The 19,181-nt window shown below is 44.1% G+C and overlaps 4 protein-coding genes across 4 annotated transcripts in view; 2 read left to right on the forward strand and 2 right to left on the reverse strand.

Annotated features, from left to right (window-relative positions):
- LOC118430951 (caspase-3-like) overlaps positions 1–1,429 on the forward strand; it is a 22,294-nt gene extending 20,865 nt beyond the window's left edge. The window contains exon 3 of the mRNA XM_035841980.1: positions 13–1,429. Coding sequence (XP_035697873.1) covers positions 13–351 — 339 coding nt within the window. The 3' untranslated portion in view covers positions 352–1,429. The remainder of the gene's footprint in view (positions 1–12) is intronic.
- A 476-nt stretch (positions 1,430–1,905) lies between these two features.
- LOC118430848 lies at positions 1,906–3,491 on the forward strand. The gene is made up of 3 exons (XM_035841881.1): positions 1,906–2,909; positions 3,084–3,341; positions 3,457–3,491. Exons 1-3 carry the CDS (start codon positions 2,354–2,356, stop codon positions 3,489–3,491), a joined length of 849 nt encoding a protein of 282 aa, XP_035697774.1. The 5' UTR covers positions 1,906–2,353.
- A 3,835-nt stretch (positions 3,492–7,326) lies between these two features.
- On the reverse strand, positions 7,327–9,727 carry LOC118430849 (uncharacterized protein MCAP_0864-like). The gene is made up of 3 exons (XM_035841882.1): positions 9,724–9,727; positions 9,324–9,522; positions 7,327–8,542 (listed from the first exon to the last, which is right to left on the reverse strand). The coding sequence occupies exons 1-3, from the start codon at positions 9,725–9,727 to the stop codon at positions 7,327–7,329; spliced, it is 1,419 nt and encodes a 472-aa protein (XP_035697775.1).
- Positions 9,728–11,705: 1,978 nt separating this feature from the next.
- LOC118431045 lies at positions 11,706–14,607 on the reverse strand. Its single transcript, XM_035842125.1, has 3 exons — positions 13,257–14,607; positions 12,709–13,072; positions 11,706–12,416 (listed from the first exon to the last, which is right to left on the reverse strand). Exons 1-3 carry the CDS (start codon positions 13,571–13,573, stop codon positions 12,189–12,191), a joined length of 909 nt encoding a protein of 302 aa, XP_035698018.1. The 5' UTR covers positions 13,574–14,607; the 3' UTR covers positions 11,706–12,188.
- Between the last annotated feature and the right edge of the window lie 4,574 nt (positions 14,608–19,181).

Raw genomic sequence — 19,181 nt, forward strand, 5'->3', positions numbered from 1 at the left:
GGCAACCAAAAGCTGTTCTTCATTCAGGCTTGTCAGGGAGAGAAAACCCAAAGAAAAGAAGGCTTTGATGGCGAGTATGACGCCAAACCTGTCCCCTTCATCTGCCACGAAGCCGACTTCTTCCTGGGCCTGGCCACGGTCCCAGGCTATGTGGCTAGGCGGGACCAGGACGGGGCTCCCTATGTGCACCATTTGGCAAAACTGCTGAAAGATTTCGGCCCAACTCACGACCTGTCCGCCATCATGGCCATGGTGTGCGACAAAATGAACGACATTAATGACGACAAGTTTGGGTGGATCTCCTCAAACCACAGCACTTTGCGTAAAAAGGTCGTCTTCAGCGCAAAGTGATCCAATTCTGATTCAAACGGTTTTAACAACAGAAAATGGCTTTGGTTTCTATTACTTTCTCTGTTGACTTTCATTAGGCCCAGGGGCATGAGACACAGATATTTCTATGACTTAACACAGAACTCCTCTATAGCTTTGTGTTGATTTCTGGTGAGGGGGAGAATGAAAGCCCAGGTAAACTTACTAGGATCACACTAAGGCTATACATTTAATGTGGCTTCTGACTAATACGAGTACACTGTGTAAGTTGTGAAGTGTGTCAGGGATGTTGAAATGGCCTTCACATATACCTTTATTCGATTGACCTGGGCAATAGTGACCCTTAAAAATTGCGAATGTCTTATGACATGATTGCTGTTGTTTTTATTAATGTTTGACTAATTGCTAACAGCTCATTGTGGAGGTCATGAGTTATGGTCTTCTGGATAATATTGACATATTGTAAAAAGCTTATGCTATGATGCTGTTTTGATCAGGCGTTGTTGTTTTTAAATTTTATTCCCAATATATTTTGTGAGTATTACGCTACAAGCAATATGCTTATGTAAAGCCTTCTACTCAAGACATAAATATAAAACAACAGTAAAAAAATGTCAACATTCACACGTAAAAGAAAAATGCATAACACAAAGTAAATATTAACTATACAAATTGGTGCTGTATCAATAAAAAGAATCTACAATGTGCAATGAATGATGAAAGTATGGACGATGTCAAGTAACATTAAGTACGTACTGTCATTGGGTTACTGTGCGGTTCTACAATATTCAAAAGAGATGATAACCCTTCTTTCGCTGGTATAAGGCTAACAGTACAGGATATAGTGTTCAGTTGTTAACTATGGTAACCGCATTTACATGTACCATCATCAATACATGGTGTTGAAAAAGATGGTTATCAATTGTTGACTCGGTAATTTCCGTTAAGTGGAATAAATCATCTATAGCTAATCATTAGCTATATGTAGTTGTGTTGCCACTTTTAAGTGACAGTTTTAATGTGTTACCTGGCAATATGTCAACCTTGTAATCCACTGTAACCATGGAAACCTCCGAATAAACAGAAAAAGACGAAATGATACCGGTTGGAGTGTTTGTTTAGTTTGACAAAACAACAACAAAGGCTGATCATGCAGCAGCTATACTTATAGACCAGTACAGGTACCATTGCTGTCTAGTAGATGTCTTAATGAAAATACGGTCCTATTCAATAGTTTCTTCTACTTAGGCTCAATTCAACATAAACACGTCCACTTTTTTACATAGCGTTTGGTGGTAACGTCTTGTTACTGCATTCCGGAATAGTATGTTATCTCTATACCGCAGGTAGTCCTCTTGTGAAGCCCACATGCACATATAATGAAGACACCACAGAATAAAAATTTATCTTCCCAAAAGTACGATGTGCAGCAATGTTACACACACCAGCAAAGATAGAACACTGCGGTGCTTGTGTATACATGGAACGCCAACCATGTTTACACATCCGCAATGACCTCTCTGTTTGCAGCCAGTCAAGATGTGATGAAGGGGCTTCCCATGACGTCAGCTGATTTGGAGCTGTGGCGCAGTTCAGAATTCGACAACACGATTCTTAATTCTTAAGTTAAAGGCATGTGATACCTCAGATAGATGCTGACTGGGGCCTTGTGTGGGTTGCATAGTACATGTATCACTTACTGTGGTACGTAGATTTAAAATGTGTATATTCTGCAGAAATCTGGAGTAAATGGCAGCGGCGTACAAAACAAATCAAAGGTCGTTAGACCTGTGAAATCCCGTGACGTTGGCAACCTTTGGACAGACAGCCATTTTGATTTCACAGGCGGGTCAAATGCATCTCTCCACTTGAAGCTACATCCTCCGGGTGACGTTTGAAGCTTCGCAGACTAAAGATAAGCTGGACACTCTTGTTTTTGTGTCTGGCATTCTTTCACGTCACAACTAGTCGAATCGGTCCTCCCGTTTCTTCAGCGTCAGGTGCATTCAAATGGGCACAAAATATGCTGGATCCGGACACCATCGATAAAATACGTACGATTGTTGACAACGCTCCTGCAGCTATTAATACTGCCGCCGCGGTCGTTCCTGCAGCTACAGCTATTATTATCAACGTCCCACCTGTAGCAGTAGGCATAGGTGCTGTAGCTATTGGTGCTGTTATTGGTGGAGGTCTTGTCGCCGTAGCCATGGACAAGTACAATTCAAAACACAATGAGACCGCCCAGCAGAACCTAAGGAGCAAAGAACAGCAGCTTCGTCGTGCGACGACAGAAAACAAACGCCTAAAGACTGCGCATAGGCGCGAAACCGAATGGCTGGAGAATGAGCTCATGCGTGAAAAACAAGCTAAAGAACGTGCACTTTCCCGGTGTCAAAAGATGAAAGAAGACACTGTTATAATAGATTATCTGAAGAGGGAGATTGAGCACCTGAAGGAACAGATCGCTTCCTTGTCCAACGACACGAGCAATTCGTACGAGATGAGCCTAGATTCACGCGGGGCCGCAGTTACCATCCACAACAACACTGACGGAGATGGGGCAAAAGGAGATACAGGTTAGTATTTGATTTTAGAAACTTAATAGAAGGATGGATGGATACGTGAGTCATAAATAGATAGATGGATAGATAGATATTGCTAGATAGATTGTAGGTTGTATTTTGGATATCTGCACAAATCTACGCAGCCTTTTTTTAACAAGTATACCATTCTTCATTGATTAATTTCAGATATTAGCAGGTACTTCCTTTACATCAAGGAAAACGTGACCACCGAGTGGAAGGACCTGGCAGTTACGCTAGGATTGAGCTGGGCAGATATCATCAACATCGAAGGCAAAAACAAGGATGACAAGTCTCGCTGTTGGGACGCCCTACAGGAGTGGCGCAAGCGTAAAGGAGAAGCGGCCACCGTGGATGCCCTGATGGAGGCTCTGAGTGACCTGGGGCTGAACAATGTTAAGGATGGGCTGAGGAGGAAGTATCCAGGTCATCTACCCATTCTTTTTTCCTCACCAAAAATGATGATTTCTTTTGAAATATAGTTATGTCGCACAGCTGCGATGCATTTAAGATAAATAAATTGCAATTTATTTTCCTACAGGGTCCAGGTTGGCAAAACTACTGTGCTCTGGGTGACCAAGCAAGGACAGCAGCTTTGAGGTTACGGCTGTCGTTACCTCACCTTTACTCAAGTCATCTTCAAGTAATTTTTCAATAGCTTAGAAGAAATCATTGTGATACTCCAAGGGTTTCTGTCATCTAAATTTTAATGCCACTTAGCATTTATGAAGCTATTACTACGTCTTAGCCTTGGATTCAAATAATGCTTAAACATTTGAGAGGAAACAGCTAGTAAGACTAAGTGCTTTACAAAATTGATACGCAACCATTAGATAATGGTGAGGATGAAATGGGGACAGAAACAAGTTGTAATGACTTGTATAGAAATCAAGTATGTAACATCCTGTACATTGCCCGTCTTAGGTTTGCTGCCTAACCCTTTGCGCATGATAACTAATGACCACACTATTGTCCTAGGTATTTCATCAGTAAAAATAAACATCAAACCTTCTGGAATGCCGCTAAGATTGCGAACATGAATTCAAATTGCATTTTTACACAGATGTAACAAGCAGTGTCCGCCATTACCCAATGGCGAAATACATGGTAGGAAGAAAGCGCCCTCTGGCGATCGCCTGGCCTGTCTGCAGGTCAGGGGATCCAGAAGGGAGGGTGGGAGTAAGGGAAGCTAAAATCGGGCAGTATGTCTCACGGTTATATGGCAAAAAAAACTGAATGTAACTTGTAAATTCATTAATAACACAACAGCATTGCTCCATAATCTGTTGTCTTCTGCACAGTATAGTTACCAGACACGCCAGTAGAGACTAGAGACATATTCAGACTGATGAAATTAAAAGAAAAAACTAATGCCGTGAATAAGACTTTCATATACAGATCCATTATCTAACTGGAACAATTTGCCAGATGACATACAATCTGCTAGTAATTCCAAGGTACAACAGGAGCTTATGTATATAAATCAGTAATCTGACTGTAGTCTGTATGTTCTAGCAGTGTAACTGCTATGTAATTTGCATGCCGATGGTTTATGTCAAGGAAGATTAACTAGCTAATGTAATTGATTAGTATCCAATATTTTCAGATTTGTCTTTGACAAAACAAGTAAAGTTAGCCTCCGGGCAGGATTTCAACTATAAATAAACTTTTTATCATCACTAATGCCTTCAGACTTCTTTTTGTCTCAATATATACAGCAGATGAATAAGAATAGATAAATAGATAACCACACCTGCAGCTCCAAAGCTTTTTTCTCCTCCTCCAGCTCCCGTCGACACTTCTCCTCCATCTCCTCCTTCTCCATCTTTGCCACCTGTCTCTCATTCTCAAGCCGGGTCAGCAGGGTCTCCAGCTCCTCCCGCTGCTGATGGGCGTGCCGGTATCTATAAACATGGGATAATTATCATTAATTATCATTATCTATCATCATTTATCATCTGCCACCCCTCCTCAAGCCGTGTGAGCAGCGTCCCGTTCCCAGTCACCAGTGTGCCTGTGTCTGTGTGTCTGTGTGTGTGTGTGTGCGCGCGCGCGTGTGTGTGTCTATGTATGTCCGTGTGTGTGTGTGTGTGTATGTCTGTGTGTGTGTCTGTGTGTGCGTGTGTGTGTGTGTATGTCTGTGTGTGTATGTCTTTGTGTGTCTGTGTGTATGTCTGTGAGTGTGTGTGTGTTTGTGTGTGTGTTTGTGTGTGTGTTTGTGTTTGTGTGTGTCTGTATGTGTGTGTGTGTGTCTGTGTTTGTGTGTGCGTTTGCATGTGTATGTGTTTGCATGTGTGTGTGTCTTTGTGTGTGTGTGTCTTTGTGTGTGTGTGTGTGTGTTTACATGTGTGTGCGTGTGTCCTTGTGTGTGTGTGTCTTTATGTGTGCGTGTATGTGTGTGTGTGTTTGTATTTGTGTGTGTCTGTGTTTGTGTTTGTATTTGTGTGTGTGTGTGTGTGTGTGTGTGTGTGTTTCTGTTTGCCTCTGTGTGTGTGAGGTATCATAAAACGTCTCTAGTTCCTCTCGCTACAAGGGATTTATGGAATTCGGAATGCAAAATAAACTAGATTGACAAAAAAGATACATTGACTATGAACATATTACTTTGTAGATCTACAGCATCACGATGATGGAAAACAACTGATACATCGACGATGCAGCATACGCCAAAGGTGACACTTCAAACTGTCTCCCGATCGTGAAATTATTTCAACCAGCCTCTTTCACCTCTTACGCCATTCCTTTGATAGACCCTTCAGCTGTGCGTAGTTCTCGTCACCTGGGTCTTGGATCTGGGTGTCTGGAGGCTCGGTGGAGTCGTCCATGTTTTCAGGCTTGTTCAACACGATTACACGGAGGTATCCACGGCAAGATGTGAACTTTGGTGTCGATAGTATCTACCGTGTGTGTACACCCGAAAACCACACAGACAAGAGAAACCGTAAGTGGCACTCAACACGTTTGGCAAATCTCTCCTATTCACAAACACACCTGCAGCGTGCATCCTCTTCATGAATTAATTATGGAGTAAACATTCGATTCTTCATTTGCATTATAAAGCGTACCCGAAGATTTGCGCTACGCTGCCAATTTGGGATTGGATTCAGCCTTTATAGAGTCTTTGAATAGAAGTAAAAGGCATAGATGCAGGTATTATGGTTAATAATAGCAGCGTAAAGTCTCTCCCACCGATTTCCGTACGGACAACAGCGCTCGCCTTTTCCGCAACACGTCGTGTATAAATATTTCATCGCTATTCAAACGGATTCCAAACCGATGGTATCCAAGCAACACGCGTTTCCAAGAAGTGACAATAACAAAGAACTGGATTTGTGTGTAAATAGTGATAAAAACGTATGCCAGAAAAAAGAATAAGAATATCAAGATTTTGAAAGGATAATGCACCATAGAGACAGTCAGCCAGTAAACATGTTAATGAGATTAACAGGATGTAATTAACTCCAATTTCATATATTTTGTTCCGTTCGTTTTTTTCTTATTCTATCTTGGTCTACTCTCCAAGCAGAGATTAGGCTCCGGCTGTTTTTGTTAACTTTTTTATAGTGTTTAATCGGGCTTTTATGGTATTGTTTCTTGAAGTCCGCCAGCCAAAATTAGGTTTTGACAATACAATACAAAATAGAAAGCCCAATAAAAACCACTAAAAAAACCTTTAAAACACATCCGGAGCTTCACCTCTGCTTGTAGAGTAATCTTGTTCAATCTTATTACTCTATGAACTTGATTTGCTTTGTATTCTGCTGCAGAGATTGTTTTGTTTCCTTCATTTGATGTTCATAACTTATTATGGATTTCCCCTTGAAATCTCAAGTAGGAGATATGTTTCCTCTGATTAGATAAATACAACAATAAAATACAATTCTACATCGTTACGTGTGGCAAAAACGTCTGCCAATCATCTTTAATGCGTGATGTGAAAAATACAGAAACTTCATAATGATTTTATTGATGCCTGCTGGGAAAATACACAAGTAGCCATGGAGATGTTTATACAACTTAAATTCATGTCCTGACTCAGAGATTTGAATGAGCTGCCTTAGAACATTCCTCTTATAATTACTTCTAGTATCTGTTTCAAACATATCAAAAATAGTAACTTTGAAAATAGGAACTTCATGTCAAGAATGAAATAAAGTCTGGTTGGTAAATACATATATAGTAAAAGTTCTCGCAACACAACCATTAAGATTCAGCCATTCTACCCTGATGATGGTGTCCGATACACACCGGAACGTTGAAGTGAGCACTATTTTGGTTTGGTATAGAAAAGCTATTCAAGCGGCAGGGTGGATTTTGTACACAATGAAAGCGTTTCAGATACATGTGGCCTCAATTATCTTTCGTTCGTCTAAAGTCATCGACATTTCTATCATTCTTCTCCTGCACAAATCTAGACGTCCATCCAAATTGTTGGAATAGATTTCTCAGTGGACAGTCTTGCTAAAGTCCGAGGTAACCCTCTAGACCTTTTCCCTTTGCCGGACCGTTTGGGCTGTTTGGGGGATAGCTGGTGCTTCTGTAGACCGCTTTGCGTTAATGACGTGCCCTTTGACTTGTCGTAAAACTGTAAGGCTTTACGACATTTGAGAAGTTTTCTCAGCTCCCCAAGCTCTCGGCTGTTCAAGTCTACAAGAACTTGCAGGTGAGTCAGATTATCCAAGAGTGCCTGCTGTGCTTGAGGAGAACTGCCTGCGGTCAGGGAGTCTTCAACATCTTCTAACGTCTCAGCCAGTTCCTTGCGCTGTTTGGACACGTCTGAGCAGATCCGTCTGGCGGTTTGCGCGACGTTTAACTTCGCCATGTCTCCGCCAGGCGTTACTTTCTCTGCGTCCAGTTTCTGCACGATGAGGTGAACAGGGTACAGCTTCTCCTTCATGTACGCCACACTCTGCTGCACGTCCCGTATCTGCTCTAACACCGTACAGAACTCCCCCTTCACGTCCCCGACCTTCCCCTCCACTTCTGACACCATGTTTGTGTTCTCCTGGTGCCCCTTCTCGTACAGTTTGACCAGGTCCATCTCCTGCCAGGCGAACTCAGCCTTCAGCTTCATGTTGTCCATCTGCATCTGCCTCTGCAGATCCTTCAGTTCCGCCTGGAAGGATTGTCGCAGCGTCTCCAGCTTCGCGTCCTCCAGGACTTTCTCATCCACTTCTGCCATGAAGGCATCGTGAAGGTGCTTCACGCGTTCCCTCTCCTCACTCCACCTGGACTCGTACCTCTTCGTCTGTTTCTCAATAAACTTTCTCCTGGTCCGATTCTGCGTGCCTTCTTCCTCTGCAAGCTTGGATTGCTGTTCCTTCATGGTTGCGGCCATGACTGATACTCGCCAGACTTGGCACACTCTTCTCCTCCGCTTGTCCATCAGAGAACGTTTCTGCTCGCTCTCTTCCTTCAGGGTATCCTCAAGCTTCTGTTTGTCCTTAGTGAAGTTGTCTGTGTCCTTTTTCCGCATCGCTCGCTCGTAATCTACCTGAAAGTTCAGCTCGGCGAGTTTCTTAGTCGGCCACAGCGCCTTCTTGAGCCCGCCGATCAGCTCCTTCAGCTTGGCGATCTTCGCCTCGTACTTCTCAGCCTGCGTCTTCAGACTCGCCTTCTCGTGTTCTCTGCAGGAAGGAGGAAGGGAAGGATTCGTTACTAAGACTCGTATTATACGAGACAATATGAGCATGATACACCGTTGTGAAATGTGGACATTCTCAACACACTATTCTCCTTTTTCTTTCCTTCTCGTGCTGTCTGCAGTAACGAGGAAATGAAGGATTTGTTACGAAAACTCGTATTATACTAGACAATATGAGCGTGATACACCATTGTTATCTGCTTCGCGTCCACTTATCCAGACTACATATATGCCAGTCCATCTTTTGTCTTATATTTGAAACTGGGTAGAATACATACATTAGTAACATGCATCATAAGACCTAGATAATAATCTGTCTATTATGCCACTTTAGAACATGACCTGTAGCTTCTATATGCCTCGCTCGAAGAAGCTTAGACGCGTCAAAAAATGACATGAAAGGTACACAATACAAAATCTACTGGAGCAACTGGATAAGTGTTGTAAACGGCGAGACGTTGCCTTTGATAAGTGACCGGGTCACTGTTAGTTGTTAGCATTTAGTGTATTGTGCATCCTGTAGGCCATTTTACAAAACCATTCAACTTAGATCCGTAAAATAGAGTCTGCTGATGCACTAATTTGTTCAGTTTCAATTAGCATTCAGGAATAGATATGCCAATAAGGTCAATGTTTTATATTGAATGCTGTGCCATTGACAAATAAACGTAATAACCAAATAACGTTAGGCTAATATAAACTAAAAAAACTGGATAAAATATAATATGAATATGCCCATAAGATTAGAGAAACACAATTCTTACATGTGCTCTTCCTGCATCTTCAGCTGCTTCCTTAAGAAGTCTTCCTCCATCTCCTTCCGCTTCTTGGCGGCCGCCTTCAGCTCCAGACTCGCGTTCTCGTACTTCTGCCGCCATTTCCGGGCCGCGACCATCAGGTGGTGGATCTGCTCGGCTTGCCTCGCCTCTGTGTCCGAAGAGATCCCTGCCACCGACCCGGTCACTGGAACGGCAAGGTAACTGTTAGATTAGTATGGGAGCCATTTTAGGGGTACCGGCTATCGGAGAAGGGGCACGTTAGGCCTCGCTTGCCGCCGTGGCCGAGTAAAAAACACCGTCACTTACCCGTTAACTGGAACGATAGGGAACCAACGTTAGATTAGGAACTGTTTTAGGAGGTACAATTATATTGTATTCATCCTACACATTAGTTCTCTTTTTTGTTGCACCGTGAAAGTGGATTGTGTTACGTACTTTTGTCATCATCTAGAACCTTCAGCTTCCACATCGTTAACGTTGCTTTCCTGGCGGAAACATGACATGGCCTCCAGTTTCCACCACTAAAACACGATACATCTGATGATATACGTGTAGCTTGGCTCAAAGTAGCAAGAGAAAAAGTAGTATGTTAACATCTTTAGATCATCTATTAGCAGCATCTATAACGGTTTACAATGGAACGGTACTTCGATACAGGTAGGATTATTGAATTATAAAAAGTCGTTAGCGGCAACATATATAGTTATAATAAAATGCCAAGGAATATTTGATATTGCAGTGGTGACAGCACACTCACCCGATCCAGCCGGGGTGGACACTCTGCTCCCACGGCGACTCGATATGGCTGACATCACCGCGCTCATGCTGGTCCTGGGCAGTCTTCAGAGCTCCACGGTGACGCCGCACTTGTTAGTCCTTTTTATGTAAAAGGATATCCAATACTAGAACTGTTTGTCCAAGCGCAAAAGTGCTTCGTCCATGGGAAAATATGCTGGAGAAGACAATCAACGCAGGGGAGAGTAGATGAATTTCAACTCAACTGGAAATAGATCACAATTAGCAGATTGAAACCCAAACTGAACATGTTGGTGGTAAGAGGTGGTGGTGATCATATTGGGTGCGAAGAGGGCCAGAGTCGATGTCAACGCTGTGGCTCTCTAAACGTTGTTAGAAAAAGAACAGCTGTGAGCTTCTCCACGGTAGACAGTCCCCGTGTGTTGTTCAGTGTTTGCCCGCCCAACGGTTGCTATGGCAACAAACCCCGGCTCAGCACCGAGCGGTATGAGATCATCCCTTACGGCAGAGGTGTGACCAGTTAACCCTCACCCTGCGGCCTAACCCTGTAACCAACACAAATGCGGTGCCAAACGGCTCCCTCAGCTGGATAAGGGTTAATCTTTGTTTTATGTTTCTGAATTCCCGTCGATGTGCCGTGAATGCGTGTCCCATATATGGGACAATGGGACGTACCGGGTCTGTTTTCTTTGTACATTTCCAAGCAGGTGGGGAGAAATTTCCTTTAGAAACGGGAAGGCCGAGCATTGAGAGCGCAAACTGAATTATTTAGAGCAGCTTTAGTGGGTCAGAGTTGAAAGCGGTTGCGCAACGTCTTATAGTTCTTCTAAGGAAACGTTTGTTTCTTTATCACGTCTTGACCTGGTCTTTTCAAGGACTCGCCGAGAGGTTAGGGTGACGTCACTGCGCTGGATTAAGTCTTAAAAATGCTTTTCTCATTTGCTATTTTATTGTTCAAATGTAGAAACAGTTAAAGACATAGTGGTGTGGCCGTTTATATGCAATAATAAAAACAATAAACGTCTAGCCATAAATGAACGCAGGACACGAAATTATGAAATACTAAAAAATGGTTTAATTTGTGTCCAGATACGACATAGTAATGCGCACACAGGAAGCACACACAGTGTGACAAAATGGGTTCGAGACCGAAGGTGCACACATAAATTTACTTTTAACCCATAAACATTACACTGCACCAACATCGTAATGTACAGGTAAACAGACACAAAAGGGTGACTCAGAGATATAACGGATGTCGCTTTTCGTAATATCCAAGCAGTCTTATTTTGTGTTTGGACGTTTAATGCGCTTGAACGCCATTTAACGGTATGCCTTTTTACTGTGCGCATTCAATTCCCCGCAAATTAAGTAAACAAGCCAAAGCTATACATACACCTGTGTTAGACTATTTCTATAACTGTTATGCTCGTTTCTATACTAGTACTGAGCAAAAAGAACTCAGCCAACACCGTGTACAATACAGCTGCATCTGTAACAATGAAGTGACGCTTGGTTCTTAGTATTAGTATTAGGATCAATGATATTCAAAAGTATGGTATCTCAGCGTTACAGGTACATATTGAGCAAAAACATATCGCTACATTCGTAGTTCTTAGTATTAGGATCAATGATATTCAAAAGTATGGTATCTCAGCGTTACAGGTACATCTGTAATATTGTACTATCACACACACACACACACACACACATACAATTAAAGATTAGATTAAACCCACAAGATTCCACGCGGAGCTTTACAGTTGGCACGAACGCCTTGTTGTTCCTTGTCCCAACGCCACCAGCCTTCGTCTTCAGCTACCTGCATACCGAATACCATGAAAATCTGCCGTTTCTTTGTTCAGTTTTCCTCCGTTAAATATCTTAACACAACCGCTCCTGCAGTTCCGGAGCAAGTTGTTAGGGGGCCCAAACCTTCACCACTTATATCCCTACATCTGCCATAAACAAATCAATACCTGTATGATAGCATATCCATAACAAAATATACAAAACCCGGAAGCAAATCCATTTAAGTAAGCCAAAGACAGACACGATCTCTACCATAATATTGTAGAGCCAGTCTGAGTGAATTCACAGCTTTCGGGCATGAAGGACTAGAGTGGCAGTAACCTCTATGTAAAGTGCATCCGTAGAAGCCAAACGTGTGTCTCTCGCCACCTCCAACAGGTCATGGAAGAACTCCTCCTGCCTGTCCTGCGGGATGTAGTTCAGGTGCGGGAAAACAGCGCGGAGCCATTCCTTCAGCTTGGCCTTAGACTCGAAGTGCTGATGATTTTGCTCGATGTGACATGAGAGGACCTAAAACGAAACGAACAATTACGTAAAGGCACTCGTCGGTCTCGCAGGACCATGAGTAGTCATGAAAAAGACTTCCATGTACAAGGCCATAACCATATGGAACGTAACGGTTTGCCTTGTAGTGTTCAATCAGTCAGTATTAGAAACGGATGATGTATAGGAAGAGATTTGAAGAGATATACCATGTAAATTCTAGATGTAAAGACTTTTAAGTAGTATTTCATATGTTTGTGGGTTTTATGTCCAGGACGATTGGTTGCGAACAAATATAAAGTATCTGAAGTATCCATACCTCAAACCCGCACTCCTGCATCAGGCGGCTACGGTTCTTCCCGAGATCACCGGAGGGCCACGGAAACACAATCGGCACAAATTCTCCCAAGTAGGGCTGCCACTTGGGGTGCGAAGCCATGATGAGCGAGGTTTGATTGAAGCTGCTTTCCTCAGTGTCGCAAAGTAGCAGGATTTCTCCACGTGACGTCAGGCAGGAGTGTATCGCCCTCAGTGCTGCAGCCTTGTCGCGGACCCAGTGCAGCACATACAGACAGACCGCCTTGCTGAAGGCACCTTCCCATTCTGGCTTATAAGTGGATATGTCAGAAACATCCGCCACGTCATAGCGGACGTTTGGGGCTGAGTTATACTGACTGGCAAAGCTTCAGAAATGGAAAATAATTTGAAACGTCTGTGAACACTTTTACATCAAGAAATTTTGGAAGCAAATTGAACAAAATTAACTTCTTTTCCTGCAAATATGTTTGAAAAATGTGTTTTTCTTCCGACGTGATAAATACCTACGGGTCTATCACAAAAGTCATGACTTATTGATAGTACACTAACCTGACGAACTCAGCTGACACATCAAACCCCAGCACAGAAGCGACCCCTGGCTGTTGGGAGATGTATGTGCAGATCTCGCCGGTGCCACACCCCGCGTCCAGAACGGTGTCGCCCCCCTCCCACCTCAGGTACTGCTGCAGCACCTTCACCCCCACACTCTGCTGGAAGGAGCGGTTCCGTGAGTAGTGGTCAGCAGTTGTTGCATCCATTGTAAGGGTCCTGCCGTGGTCCACACGTACAAAACTGCTCGGACCCTTCAAGAGCCTCCAGCGATGTACAGTCACAAACGTTGCTGCGACGCGACGACCACAAAACATGCTGACTTCGATTCACAGTTCCAAATCTTAACAAGACCCTCGGCAGGACCTTCCTTCGCAGGAGGTTGCTGTGAGTGCAGCAATCCCAAAACTGCGTGTGCCTCTCGGACTCAGGATTGCGGCAAAATTACAACCCTGCCAAGTTTGAGCCCTGAAACAATGAACATAAACACAATGAGACCTTAACGCTCTCCTCTCACTCATACACCTTTATGCTATAGCTTTCCACTTGAATGGATATAAATGTACACCTTTATGCTATAGCTTTCCACTTGAATGGATAAATGTCAGCAGATATATCATTTTCTTTGGTTCATGATCTTGACTTTGGGCGCTTAGCTCAGAAAACAAAGGCAAGAGGAAACTTTATACACTTCGTTTTTGACCCAACATTGACTTGCAACAATAGCTGTATTTGGTGTAAAAGGATGCAGAAGCTTAAATGTTGACGGAACAAAAGGTTCACCATAGACCGCTGAAAAACTAGACATCTTGTGCCCGGCGTACAAGAGCCTGCAGCGATGCAAGGGCAAGGACGAGACTACCACAAAACATGCTGCGATACACAATCCCAAATCTTACCCAGACCTTCCTTTGCAGCAGAGTCACGACCTGCTGCTTAGTGCAGCAATCCAAAAACTTGCTTTGAGGTAGTCAGTCAGTCAGACATAGTCATACGGTGTGTTACAGCACCGTTGGGGTTATACCGCCCCATACAGGGTGGCTCACCCTTTCTTCTAGCTGAATACGAGACGGGGATGCGCCAGCCGTCTCCAGTCACAGTTCCAAAGCTTGCTGCGCGTACGTGTGACCCTTTCAAATCTCTCCACTTGGAGCCTCTCCAACAAGATTGCGGCGCGAAGCACAGTTCTAAAATTACAATCCTGCCAAAAGTAAGCGCAAGGCACATTGAACTAGATCCAAAACCTTATGTGTGTTCCACGAACCCAAAGAAACGTACTGCGACCTCCACAAAGAGTAATGTGATGCGGACAGTTTCAAAAACTGCTTCGAGTGCTGCGTCAACCCCCCCCCCCCCCACAACCTGAAACCTTGAAAAGTGGAAAGACCAGTACCCTATAGTATTACATATGAGTCAGTAGCCTAAGTTATGTCATAATTAGCTTTGGCCGCGATACATATAGAATAAAACACGGTGTATTCCGTATCACCCTCGGTCCCAGCCCTCCCGCGGGTCGGATCGGGGGAAGGCCGGGGGGAGATGCGGAATACACCGTGTTGTATTTTATTCGTACGTTCGAATCATTCGAAGAAAGCCTGTGTGATAAAACTTCGAAGCCTGTGTGATACATATAGAATACAACACGGTGTATTCCGTATCAGCTGAGGTGTCAGCACGACCGCGGGTCGGATCGCACGACGGCCGAAGGCCGGAGGGTGATCCGACCCGCGGGAGGGCTGAGACCGAAGCTGATACGGAATACACCGTGTTGTATTTTATTTATATCATGCCAACCTGAGAAAACTCATGTTTATCGCAGAAAAAGAGCAAAAACAAGTCCTTGATACACATTGCGACAACAACTTTATTCGTCCATTCGAACAAAAGAACCGGGTAAAGGAACAGGCTTCGAACTGGTTAACGGAACAAACTTCGATGTCGAGTTCACCTGAGTTCAGTTAAATGAAAATTCATAATAACAGCTTGATTTGTTTCAACATTTGAAACGGACGACAGTCATGAGTTTCTACTGAATTTGAATCTGCTGGCTAGCCAATGCGCTGGAGCTCGAGGAAGAGCCGCCGAAGTTCCAGGTTCCCCCTTGGATCGTTGCTCCGGCAAAAGTTATGTGGACAATGGGTTGCGTGGAATTTAGTAGTTTCAGTTCGATTTATTCGAATGGAGCCCGTGTGATAACCCCGGGCCGTACGGAAAGTTATCATCCGGTCCGGAACACCCGTATCGAACGTTTTCGCGGCCCCAGGTATGGCATAATGTATGATACGGGTGTTCTGGACCGGGTGATAAAAAGCCGTATCACACAGATTCCATCGAATAAATCGGACGCACTCCGCGTGCGCCTAGTGCGGCTCGGTAGAAAATTCGAATACTAGATTCTGACGTCATGACTTCGCTGTTGTAACAATTTTTTTTGTTCAAGAACACCAAATTTTCTTAACGTCTTGTGCATTCCACATAGAAACGTGTTTGTTTTAAGGTGGACATGGCATAGATTATCTTATTTATGTCATAATTATGATATGGCGATTATAATCGCGGTCAGGCCGGTACCTCGGGCGGTGGGAGGCATTCGTCAGTCTCGGAAGACGATGATTAGCTCGTTTTCTACACAATGTACTAATTGTTTGTTTCTACGCTTTGTACGTCTGAGTTCTGAGGCAAGTTTCTGTTTTTCTTCTGGTGATTAGGAACACGTTTGACCCGTAACCTGACCAGAGAGTGTTGACTTAGCATTAAAATCGCCATTTGCACGTATCACACAAGATGAACGAAGTCTAACGTCCTTGTAACTGTGTCAAGCTGTATCTTCAAACACACGAATTAATCACTTGAAGAATTTAATCCACATAATCCTGAAAGACTATTGAAATTCGGATTCATGAATGGCCTGTAATGACAGGAACAGAGATATCTGCATCCACGTCAGTTACTGAGTGTATCTTCTGTGAATTTTTTTACCAGGTTGGTACATCACTGAGTAAAGAGACTCTTTTTCACAACCGTAGCTTCATTTCCACCGACGTTTCGGTGACTGTCTGTCATTTTTAGTTCATCATAATCTTTGTGCATATTACAAGATCTTATTTCTATCATATGATATGATAGAAAAGAAAAGTAAAAAAAAATATGTTGACTTGATAAGATACATTCGTGTGGGAAAAGAACATTGAGAACATCACAATGTGAAACTCAAAGATCTTGTGCTTATTCTTCAACCAAACAGCCAGCGGAAGGCATAAGCCAGCAGGCTGATAGCGGCAAGGACGGCCGCCCGTCCCCCCTCCATGTTAGGGCTGCCCGATGTGACACAGCAGCCGGGCTGGTCGCAGCACGCGGGCGGGCAGGTGCCGTTGGTCCTCCCGCAGGTCGCCGGGTTCCTTTCCGGGCAGCAGTCGTACGGGCAGGTGGCTGGAGTCTCATCCGGGCCACACCTGCCGTCACCGCAGAACGACTCTTCATCAGCGTCAAGGCTCCCCCTGAGGAAAGAGAGCGTCTTCACCAAACAGAAACCTTAAGACAACAATGATCTGTTCTCCAACTGAAGAAATTTCACTCTCCGGAATTTCTTGACCTAAATGCTGTAGGCAGGGGATCTTTTCGAACGTGTGACGTCATCACGAGGTCAAGGTTCGTCAGAAGTCGGTACCGCCCCCCTCCCCGTTGAGAGAAGGCAGTATACACACACATATATATATATATATATATATATTTGACGATATATTTGATTTAAGACAAAGATGATGCATGATGGACGGAAGGATGGAAAGGCGGTATCAAAGCGAGTGGATGGAATGCTACACAGAAAGGTGTGAATAGTTGATTACCTGGCCTTCAGCTGGGCGAGTTTCTTACAGCGGTGTTGGAAGCAGGAGCTCCACACCCAGCACGTGCCGGGGAAGACCCACGGGTACTTCTTGTTGCACCTGTGGCCATGGCAAGGAACCGATGTCAGGTCTGACATTGGAGTTTATCCAAAACCACGATTACATGGTGCACTACAATTTACACATAGCTATTCATTCTGTGGTCCACATAACACATGGGGAAATAAAAATGCAGAATATAAGCGTACAAACATTTCGCACAAAAACAAAGTCTACATGAGGTCCATATGCCAAGAGAATTTGTATCAGACATTCTGTACAGAAAGCGTTTTTTTCTTGAGCATTTGTTCTGGGCTTCGGTAGGCGGGTGGTTTGTGATTTTCATGGCCTAGATTGCATAGTGATCTGAATATAAGTCACTTATTCAAACCAGAGGAAAGCTGTTGTCATGACAATTGCGGCGTTGGTTACATTGGACCATCTTCTTATATCATGAAGGAGACAGAACATCTTGGCGTTTTTAGGGCCGGCCGATAGGAGCGTGATTTCAGTCAGGCCAAGAAAACTTGCTGCCCTATGTGCCACCAAGGACGGAAGGATGTAAGTAATCTCCAAGCAGGTCTTACGGTGCCATAAGATAGTATCAAAGCTGGCCATGGAGTGTAGTCGGCTAAGGGAGTCAAACGGGCACGGAAAGTTTGATACTATACATTACGCACCGTGGATCTGGTTGGAGATTAGGATGTAAGTCCATCTTTCTTCTTTTTCTTTTACTGAAAGTGAAATTGAAAGAAAGACTCTTTTACTTTCCCTTCTACTCACTTGTCCTCCACCTGACTTTGCCCGGCGCACCCTCCACATCTGAAGTAGTTGAGGTCCCACTTGCCGTTCCCCTCGTCAGCGCCGCAGTGACCGCAGTACTGGCCGGAACTCGCACCCTGGTACGTGGTCTGGAAATATACCCCAGAAAAGCTTGTATATTAAATTGAAAGTTTACTAATCATGCTTTTCAAACATGTTTTTTATCGATGAAATTTGTTTAGCGTCCTGTCACATTGCGATGCGGCAGCTTCAGTAAGATACTCACTTTACATCCAGGGCAACTTCTAACGGCGTTTACATAGCAGACCACCTGTCCTTCACGTTGTGATAAACTGACATCTGGGCCCCCAGACCAAGTTCAGTCACGCACGAAACGGTGTAGCTTGCACCCAGAACAATAGCGAGAGGACCAACGAAGCGAAGCGGTACCCGGTATCCAAACATACGCGCGCAGCAGGGCGTTCTTTTTTAGCTTTCATCATGAAATTTGCGGACCGCTGAAGTTCAAAATGCAGTTAGCACCTAAAACACCGGTTTCCCACTCACCCTGTCACAGGTGGGGTTCCCGCCCTGCTCGTTACAATTGTTACAGCAGACGTAGAAGTGAACCTTAGAAGTCCCTCCCAGGGTGATGTGCACACATTTGCCCTGGGGAGGCGGCCCGACAGCGCGCACCTGACGGGAGTCATTGAGCACTAGGCCGGTCTCCTGGCCCGACGAGCGGACCAACAGGACAGAAGCCGTCACAAACAGACAGATCGAACCTAACGGTGACATGGCTCCGGTGTGGAACTTGGAACGGCGCTGCAAAAATTAACTGAAGCAAATTTGAAGTCCGAGGAAGTTGAGTCAAGCCTCTTATCCTTCAACTTGGCAAAACTTAACTTTCACTTTCGGTGTGACGCTTTACGGAGATAAGCTCATCGCCATGTATCAATGCGCCAGACGGGCATGGTTGTCAGAAGGCAGCGTCCCTGGAGGTTTCATTGCATCTTCTTAGCCAAATCAAAATATTCTTACAATAAAATGCCTTAAAGGGCCCAACATACATCAGTTTTAAAACGCAACTGTAGGACGAAGAAAGTAATTCAGCCCTCGAAACGCCCGTCAACTTTCCGAACTGTCGTCGCCATACAGCTCACATCTGAGCGTTTTTCTTCAAGAAGCAAAAACGTATACAAAGCAACACTTCAAATACAAATGTACGTCAAAAAAAATTTTGAAAGCAAAACAAAGGCGCATGAAAAAGTATAATCCC

Source organism: Branchiostoma floridae, chromosome 14, assembly GCF_000003815.2.
Source record: "Branchiostoma floridae strain S238N-H82 chromosome 14, Bfl_VNyyK, whole genome shotgun sequence".
Taxonomy (NCBI): domain Eukaryota; kingdom Metazoa; phylum Chordata; class Leptocardii; order Amphioxiformes; family Branchiostomatidae; genus Branchiostoma; species Branchiostoma floridae.